This window comes from Buceros rhinoceros, unplaced genomic scaffold (assembly GCF_000710305.1).
Source record: "Buceros rhinoceros silvestris isolate BGI_N320 unplaced genomic scaffold, ASM71030v1 scaffold692, whole genome shotgun sequence".
Taxonomy (NCBI): Eukaryota; Metazoa; Chordata; class Aves; order Bucerotiformes; family Bucerotidae; genus Buceros; species Buceros rhinoceros.
The window spans coordinates 8,486-17,712 of NW_010399260.1; the positions used below are offsets into that span (position 1 = coordinate 8,486).

General features: G+C 44.0%; 1 protein-coding gene across 1 annotated transcript in view; it reads right to left on the bottom strand.

Moving 5' to 3' along the window:
• The window catches only part of TIAM1 (T-cell lymphoma invasion and metastasis 1), an 82,739-nt gene that overhangs the window by 339 nt on the left and 73,173 nt on the right, over positions 1 to 9,227 (bottom strand). Inside the window, exons 20-27 of the mRNA XM_010131373.1 lie at positions 9,167 to 9,227; positions 8,920 to 9,038; positions 7,061 to 7,169; positions 5,171 to 5,229; positions 4,077 to 4,179; positions 3,269 to 3,356; positions 2,236 to 2,408; positions 2 to 264 (exon numbers count right to left, since the gene is read on the bottom strand). The exon at positions 9,167 to 9,227 is cut by the window's right edge and continues 1 nt beyond it. Coding sequence (XP_010129675.1) covers positions 2 to 264; positions 2,236 to 2,408; positions 3,269 to 3,356; positions 4,077 to 4,179; positions 5,171 to 5,229; positions 7,061 to 7,169; positions 8,920 to 9,038; positions 9,167 to 9,227 — 975 coding nt within the window. The remainder of the gene's footprint in view (position 1; positions 265 to 2,235; positions 2,409 to 3,268; positions 3,357 to 4,076; positions 4,180 to 5,170; positions 5,230 to 7,060; positions 7,170 to 8,919; positions 9,039 to 9,166) is intronic.

Here is a 9,227-nt window from a genome sequence, read left to right on the forward strand (position 1 = left end):
GGTCTCGGTCAGCCACAGCTCCTCTCACGGCCTCGCAGTACTCATCGTCATCGCTGAGGATGTCCGTTTCCTTGATGTCCTCCTGCTCCTCGTACTGCGCAAGGTCAAACTGTTCCTCCACCCAGCGGTCAGTGTCCCCACTATGCGTGGTCTGCTGGGGCTCTTTTTCAGGGCTGCTTGTGTAGACGGCATCTGAGTCAATGGTAAACCTGTTTCGGGCCAGCCGCCGCCTTCTCCTCCCAAGAGACTTGCTTGGGGCTGACACTGCACACACACAAAGATAAAACCCCACAGGCTTTTTACACACGGTACAACTCTCTTTAAAAAGCTAGTCTTCCAGCGGCCCTTTGTTTAACACTGCTAGGCACAAAGCAGGCAGACTCCCACGAATGACCTAGTCATTCGGCATCCTCCCTGCAGGCAAGTCACGCTTCACTCAGCTCCTCAGCACAGGTCTCTCTCCAGCTGAAAAAGGAGTTTCTGCTACTCAGATCCACAGTTGGAATAATGGCCCACAATTACTGTTCCTCCTAAGTTGCAGGCAGGCAGCCAGCCAGCACAAAGTGCATCTGTTCAGCTCAGCTTCTCACACGCAGTGCCCTGTTGTCAGCACACCACGAAAACCAACTAGCCTTACGCCTTGGTATGGGAAATCGCTTTGTCTCGGGGAAGACAGACACTATAGGTGTCCAGGTAGCTACGTCGGTGTGGAAGATGCTGCAATTGCTGCATTACTTATGGGAAAACAAGTTCCCTGTTTGGGCCCTGCTACTCCCATCCCCGCTCCCACACTACCGGCGTCAAAAAAGAAAACCCCCAAACCAGAAAAACTTTCAGAAGTTCCTTACTCAGCATCAGCTGGTCTACTAGCTTTTGCAACTGGCCCAATTAGAAATGCTCATCTTCTGTGTTGAAACATCTTCATAAGAGGCTTGTGAGGCAAAGCAGGGGACGAATCCTGCAGCTGAAGGACCTGCAGGCATTCCAGCGCTTTACGTGCACACACACGTAGCTCCATGGCAAGCAGGTGAACTCCGAGGTTAGAGCTTGTCCCCCTCCACTAAACAGGACCTTAGTGCTTTCAGTACGTATCTATTGAACTCCAGCTTGGGGGCAGGGTTAGATTTTAATATCCCTGAGCCTCAAAACATGCATTAAGTAAGACAGCTCAGCAGCTGCAAATTCTAACTGTAGTGAGAAGTCCAGACTCTAAGAGGAGATTTTAAGCTCTGCAGAATTCATCATGCAAATGTAGCAACGTGCCAAACCAAAAGAAGGTTTGGCACCTACAGCAGATCAGCCTCACAGGCTGATTGAAGCAGCACTGTGATAAAACAGTTGCATTTCAGCCCTCCTTTGAGTCGTCTTCCTTATGATTTTGAGTGTCTGAGGCAGATGGCTAGCAACACCCCGAGTGAGAAGCCATGCTGCGAATGTTATTGGTCTGGCCTGCCCATTTCAGAAGAGGAACAGAAAGCCTGGTTGTCTATGTTGCTGGATCTAATGAGCAGAAAAAATAAATAACAGACCAGAACAAAACACGCAGCGGTGCCATGTACTTTTCAGTTGGAAGCAAATGTTTCTTCCCTCCATCATCTAGTGTTCTGAAAATGAAAACCTGATTTTCCCTGGGATTTTCTCATTGCTTTTGCCTGAAGTCAACTGGAAAGAAAAATCCATGGTTTAGGACAGGTCACTAAAAAACAACAGTATCAAGTGCATGTCTCTCAAAACGTGAGAAGTAGAAGCACATGCCAGACTTTAGCAATAGAGCTGAAAAGGCTAAAATGGAGAACATTCTAAGCTATCTCTTCAAACCAAGCCACTCACTCTGGAGAGCTGATTTTTCTTGTGCATTTTAGTTTTAAAGTGCTAGGGTTAGCTCAAAATTCTGTACATGCTTTTAAAAAATATGCAGCAGGCTTCTGCTTTGTTCAGCTGAAACCCGTTTCCAGATTAAAGTGCACAGCCAATTGGTATTGACAGGAATCCCATTTCTTCCTTCCATTCCAGAAGGACCACTCTGAAGCTGAGCCTTGAGTGCAAAGCAAGGTAAATAGATGCGATTTAAGGTTCTCAAGGAGGTGAAGCATGGAAAACCAGCAGGTTTGTTTTTTTTTTTTTACATACACAGGAGAGAATGCTAATCCTAACATACAAGTAACAGACACCACCACACGTCCTACAATGGTGCTGGGGTTACTGGGATCTTGAAAGTCTGTAGCCCTACAGTACCTGCCCTGTTCATGGCTGGCCTTGCACCTTTTAGAGCACACAATCTTTTTCCACCAAAAGGAACATATTGCTGGGATGAGGGCAAACTTTCGGTTTTAAGAAGCTGCCTTCTGTGTTTATCCCGCAGAATCGAGTGCACTGCCTTCAGAAAGTCCTTCCTGTGTTCTGGTGAACTGAAAAATAGTCAAGAATACAAAAGGCAGTGTTATCTCCTGGAAACTGCTAAAAGCTCGCTGTGAATGAGATAAATAATGACGAGTTTGGTAATTTAAGACAGTGCAAACTGATTGGCACACACTTCCCCCAGAGCAGACTCGCTATAATACACTATTTTTAAAGCAAAGCTAAATCTATATTCATTGCAATGGACATCCAAGGAAATAAATACTGTTCATTAACACAACATTTAGCCATTCTTGAGATTTCCTTTTTCTCCAATACTAACCACACACTTCACTTTGTCCGATACACATCAAGCTGACCTATGGTAGCTAATTAAAGCTCAAATAACGAGATTTGACTCCTGTAAACACACACCAAGCAGAAGTCCTGCAACTCTCTATTACCTAGTAATAGGAATTGGCTTGGTATCAGCTCCGTTAGACTGTGTTGAACTTGCATACTAATTTCTTATTTGAACTCTAAAACACACCAGGCCAACCACCACAATAAAGATGCACAAGGTCTACTGAAGGAAAGGACAATGCCCTAAAAGCAGAGGTTGGAACTTCACAGCACGGAAGGGACCAGCTGCAGCTACCTGGCATAAAGATCCAATGTTGGAGTTAAGCTGGATGTAAATTTGTGAAAGGAAAATTATAACAAGGCTGTTTCCATAAAGCTGCAAGGCTGATGAAATGCATGCCTTTATTTTAGTGTGTTTTACAAAATTCTGCCTGCCAGAAGTAGGATTTTAGCACCCTCTCCCCACTTCCCCTACTGGCTGTTCCCAGATTGCCTTACAGAAAAGACATAGGGACAAGCTGAGATCCAGAGATCTCAGCTGTCATTGAAATTATGGAAACACACTTACCTACAGCAAAGGTGAAACGTTCTTTCTGGCCTGCCCTCAGACTCAGATTTAACATGGACAATCTCACATACAGAATTAGTCTCTGCATCTAAAGTGAAAAGCAAGCAGTACTTCATACAACAGTTTTTCATATTTAACCTCAATTAGAGTAATCCTGAAGAAATGGTTTAAGATCATCCAGGACAACAGAAAATAGCACTGTAAATAATATTAACTTAAGGCTGAAAGCCAGCAACAGACTCTTACGTTCACCAAAATCTAGTAGTATTTTATATGCACTTGCTCAGTCCCATAAAAATATGAAAAAAAGATCTACCACACAACCCAGCTTTTCAGGTATCCCATAGAGCATTGTCACATTTTACAGCTACCTGCTATGCTCTTTGCGCTTCTACTTATGCATTAGAAAGGGAGCAAATTGTTGAAAATTTGAAAATTTTTAGTACTATAAGCTTCACACGAAGCTGTCAAGCACAGGAACAAAAATTCACTAGCTCTGTTGCCTCACAGGTTCAAGATTGTCTTCAAGGCTCCAGAAGTGAAACAGAGTGAACCGGAGTCAGCAACAACTTTGCCCTGTTTTTCCAGAACCTTGCCTGGCTTCAGAAAAGTACTGACAAGCTGGAGATGCACAACTGGAGCTTCTCTCCCTTTATCTCCAGGGCTCTAATAGATGTTGAGGTGGTGGGTTCCTTCTTCAGGCCCCAGAAAATGCATAGACCAGGTAGTACTAAGGACAAACATTGGTCCATGAACACTCAGACTAAATATTAGGAACCCGCCCAAATTCATGCAGTGGGAACATTACCTGCACTTGCCAATGCTCGAACCTGCAGTGCTTCTAAAGGTATCATGTGGCGAAAGCGGAACGGATCCCAGTCTTCATAAATTGAAGCTCTATGTGATCCTCCCTGGAAGAATTTCAAAATGCCGTTAGGAAATGAGACACCTTGGGATAGTCAGATAGTCTCCTGTGCTTTGCACTGAGAACATCCAGCTAGAGACTTGTTCCAATTCTTTTCTCACTACAATGTCTTAGTAACCAGCATCACTGAAGTGCCTATCCAAGAATACCTTGCTAAAAATCTAGACAAAAGCAACCATGACGTCACTCAGCTTTTATCAACACCTTCAAAAGTCATTTGAGACCAACACTGCGTTCTTTCCTCCAAGTGCACATACACTCACAAGCACGCGTTAGTTCTGCTTCAGTCACTCTGAAGTTACCTTGTGGCCAGTTGACTTTAGCCACACAAGCATTTCAACTCACACATGTACGGTGTTTACACCACACACGGGAAATAAAAAAATTTTCTGTAATTCTATAAACTGTGTTCCCTGTTGTAGCAAGGCACGTGTTTAATGTCAAGCTTAGCTTTAACTTTTTATCCCAGACTTCAGTAGGATCCCCTGATACACTCTGAAGTTCAGCTGAGAGCTAAATTACACACCTAATTTAGCTTAGAGCAGCCAGCACTTGCTCAGTGGCGTGCAACAGCCAGAACTGAAGTGAGGGCATTGTGTTTCGCTAAGCAAGTTGACAGGCATCAGCTCTCATATTTGATTCGTACACACTGATCAAAGACCCAGACACAAAAGACACGTTCAAGGTGGCACCTTGTTTCATGACACTCAGTTCTACAGTATGGAATGGACGTGGCAGGCCTCATGAGCGACTAGTTCAGCAGAGAGGAAAGGATAAATGAAATGAGTGTTTGCAGACTGCTGTGCCCAAGCTGAATGGCCGGCCACTCAGCATTACCCAAAACCTCAGCTGTGTGGCAGAGAACAAGAATCACATATGCAAAAGCACACTCTAGCACCACCGCTTTATGGAGAACAAACCTCAATAGTAGTGCTACATACGCACACCGTATCACCAAAATAGTCCATGCAACTTACAAGTTTCTTCTTCTGTTTGGAACCATCCTTGTATACAAGGACCACAGCAGTTTTAAACACTAGGGAAGAAAATTAGAAACAAAAGCCATCAGTAGGGTCCTCTTTGCTCAAGCACACAGAGCTTTCAACTCCTCAGACAGCCCTCACCTCAGTCAGGTGGGAAGGAAGGAAGGAAGGAAGGAGTAAACCTGCCAGCCCTCTTGCATATTCTTCTCAAAAAACTCAAGCTCGACAGCTTTTACCACACAAAACCAGGCTCCTTCAAAGTAACTTGAAACTTGTAAGTCACCAGTTATTGAACAACTACTCAAATGGCAACGGTTCTATATAAAAAAGTAGAAAACTTTAGTCCCCATGGCTAAGTTCACCTCAGACAAATGAGCAGCATCCAGCTACACACAGACAGTCAGCAGATGAAACTGCGCTTGGACAGAATGTGAACCCCTTCCAGATGGGACAGTGGTCCACACTGTATCAAAAAGTGAGCACTACTGGCAGGCAGAGATGTAATCCGATTCCTCTTTTGCCACATAACATCCACATGGAGCTGGAATCTGCCTTTCAAGGCTACAGTTTTCCCTGTGATCTCTTTCTTCAGACCTCAAGTGCACCTTTTGTTTTCAGACTGAATTGCACAGTCACTTAATTTTGGACATTTTATGAAACCAGTTCAAAGATTCTTGGAGCAATTAAGAGTTACTGCACATTCCTAGCAGCTTTTATGAGGCTAGTCAGCTTCGGGATATGACCAGAATACGGGTGCTTTGCCAAGTTACAGGAAAGCAGTCAAATTTTTACATGCTCTTCCAGAGCGAAGCTGAAAGAGTCTTCATTCGTTATCTGTTTGGTATAAAACAAAAATAAAAATCACACAGAATCATCCAGTTGGAAGAGACCTTCAAGATCATCAAGTCCAACCGTTCACCCTGCACTGCCAAGGTCCCTAAGCCATGTCCCTCAGCGCCACATGCACACATCTTTTGAACACTTCCAGGCAAAAGGACGCCACCACCTCCCTGGGCAGCCTGTTCCAATGCTTCACAACCGTTTCTGGGAAGACGTTTTTCCTAATATCCAACTTAAATCTCCCCTGGCGCGACTTAAGGCCATTTCCTCTTGTCCTATCACTCATTAAGCAGCAGAAGAGACCAACCCGCATCTCACTACATCCTCCTTTAAGGCAGCTGCAGAGAGCGATACCATTGTTTTCTGGAAACAAGGAAAGAGCCGGTTGCATTGGAAGAAATTTAGGAACAAATAAAGAAAATCTAGCACACTCTGCATTAGTTGATATAATTCTGAAAGCAAGAGAGATGTGATTTAGCCAATATAAGCAATTGTGTACCTTTCCAAGGGACCATACTTCAATGCACTGGAATTGCGATCTATGTTAACAGCAGTTTCAATTTCTAGTTTGGCCACCCAAGATAAGCTACTTAAAATGAGACAGACCACTCCAAAGCAACACGCTGGAGTCCTGGCTTAGCTTAGTTATACAAGTTCTTTCTGACAGAAGGCACAAAGGAAAAAAGCAAAGCCTCGGCCAGCCCCCAACCCATTCTGCAGGATGTGAAGTACAGTTACTTGGTATAAATCAGACTGCTGAACTGTATCTTTTCATAGAGAAATACTTTTTACAGTATACTTTTTACAGATGAATTTCTGTATCACTCTCAAGAAACTCTTGCACTACTACAGCAGTCATCTCAAAACTCTTCACCAGTTCTAGATCAACACAGAACAGAATTTGACCATTGCAACAGAGACAAATACAGTTTTACGTTCCAGCCAACTTGCAGAAAGCAATGCTCAACTACCTCCAACAAATACCTGCTAAGGCTCAGTTGACAGTCTTTTAGGCATCAGAAATAAAATTACTAGGATACAAACCAAATGCTGCCAGCTCAGGTTCCTTCTTCCATTTCCCCAGTGAAGCAGGAGGATTCAGCCATATCACAGTATTGTGCAAGAGCAAGTCCCCCATTGAAAGGTCTGCAACCTGCCCGCACAAACACATGCACAAAGACACAAGGTGCAATCAGTTCATGAAAGCTTGCCGCAGTATTCAGTTCAAGGAAATCCGAAGTTTAGTCCTAAACGAAAAACACTCTACAAGCAAACTTTTGGAATATTTAACCGGATGACTGCGTGTGCAAACAGACTGTGACACTTAGCAATAGATGCATGTAAATCCTTAATTGGTGAGCATAAATAAGAAGTGAAACTAAAGAGTCTGGCTCTTGTAATTCAGTGGGAAGTCAGGGCAAACCCCATATGTTTTCCTTGCTTTTTTTCCTCTCCTTTCTCCATCTTTCTCCCTATCAGTTTCTTTCTATTGTGTCTGAACATTTAAACACAGTCCCCATCACAAGTGCACTGTTTGGGGTAAAGTTTAAGAGACTGCATCACATGAAATGGTCCAAGGACTTTGTCCCCGCAGTTCTATGGCTTTTGATTTCACCCAAAGTCTTACCTGTGGAAACCACATTGCTGGAAATGGACTAATACATAACAACTGTTGGGAGATACCTACTAATATTGCAGCAACCAGGTCTTTCACTTTGACTTATGGTCTCCCAGAATAACAAAGCGAGGGCTGTCCCCAGTCTAGGGGCCACGTTACCCTATTTCTCCACCCTCCTCTCAGTGAGGTCTGACTTTCACCGAAAGTCACCACAGTACCATCAGAACCACAACGTGAGGTCTCCCCGATAAGAGCAACACTAAGAGATGCATTTGCTGTCTCCTCTCCCAGATTAACACAAAACCATGATTGCTCTCCCAACAGATGTCCTGACGTGCTGTCTCCACTGCTGCTTGCCAGCACCAACCCTAGTCTCCGCCCTCTACCTACGCTCTGATCATCCCTCCCCACTGCTGCAATCCAGCTCTCATAAAGCTTCAACACTACCCAATCCCAGACCTTCTTTGTCTTGTAGCCAAATGCCTCTTACGTCTGTTCCTCATCCTGGCTGTTGGCAAAACCCCATTAGCATTACTTCATTTGGTCATGAATCTCTCCAGCCTTCACCCGTACCTCTACTTCCATCGGCCCCTTAGGCAGTCTCTACCTCTTCCTTGAGCCCCACTCAACTTTTCTCCACTCCCTCCTTACTACCCACTACTCTGCTTCCTTGCAGACCTATGTTTTATCAGTAAATGGGAATCTACATCCCAGTCTGAAACTTCAAGACACCTTCTATGGGTTTCCAAGATGGTCAGCCAGGACTGAGCCACACTGGTTCTTCCCGTGTTTGCATATGCACCATGTGAGAAATCCAGACCGAAGCCCAAGGCTCTCTCATCTCAAGCCCACTAACACACTTTTTAAAAGAGAAACAGCAGTTTCTCACACGCTGCATCTCACATTTTGAGCTCTTTAAAGTTATTAAAGAGCTAAGTACAGATTTGCCTCAGCATGCCAGTCTACTCAGACTGGTTGGGCAAGATTATGTGGAACAAGGAGAGCCAAGACACGGACACCAACATAGTGAACTGTGGGTTGGGATGTGATTTTGACACAAGCACAACACTGAAGGTGAGTTAACCCACTACACTTCTTTACATTGGTACCATCCATGGAAGCATACAAAGAAAAGCGGTTTTTGAACTTGATAGGTATTTATCTGTTTGCACCAGAATCCACTTAAATGACACAGCATGAAAGGTAAATATTTGATACAATTTAACGTTTACGCTACAGGCACCAAAATGACAGCCTTTTTCTCTTAAATTTGATCATCTGTTACCTCTTTTTTCTCCCCTGTTTGTTCTGCTATGAGTTGGTCAAACACTGCCCCATATTCTTCATGGATTTTCTGCATTTCATTTATGTGGCTGGCAACTTTGTTCATTGTTTTTATGGCCACTAGAAGAAAGACAGAGAGATGGGGGAAGAGACAAAAGGTTATTTTTAAGCCTCTGAGAGGAAGGGGGAGGAGCAGGCTTGCAGATCAGAGGTTAAACAGGGAAGAGCAATGTAGGTTAGCTCCTTACCATCAAGGTGATAATGTTCTTCACTGTCTACGTCAGTCAGAGCAAAGAGCTCCTTCAGCAG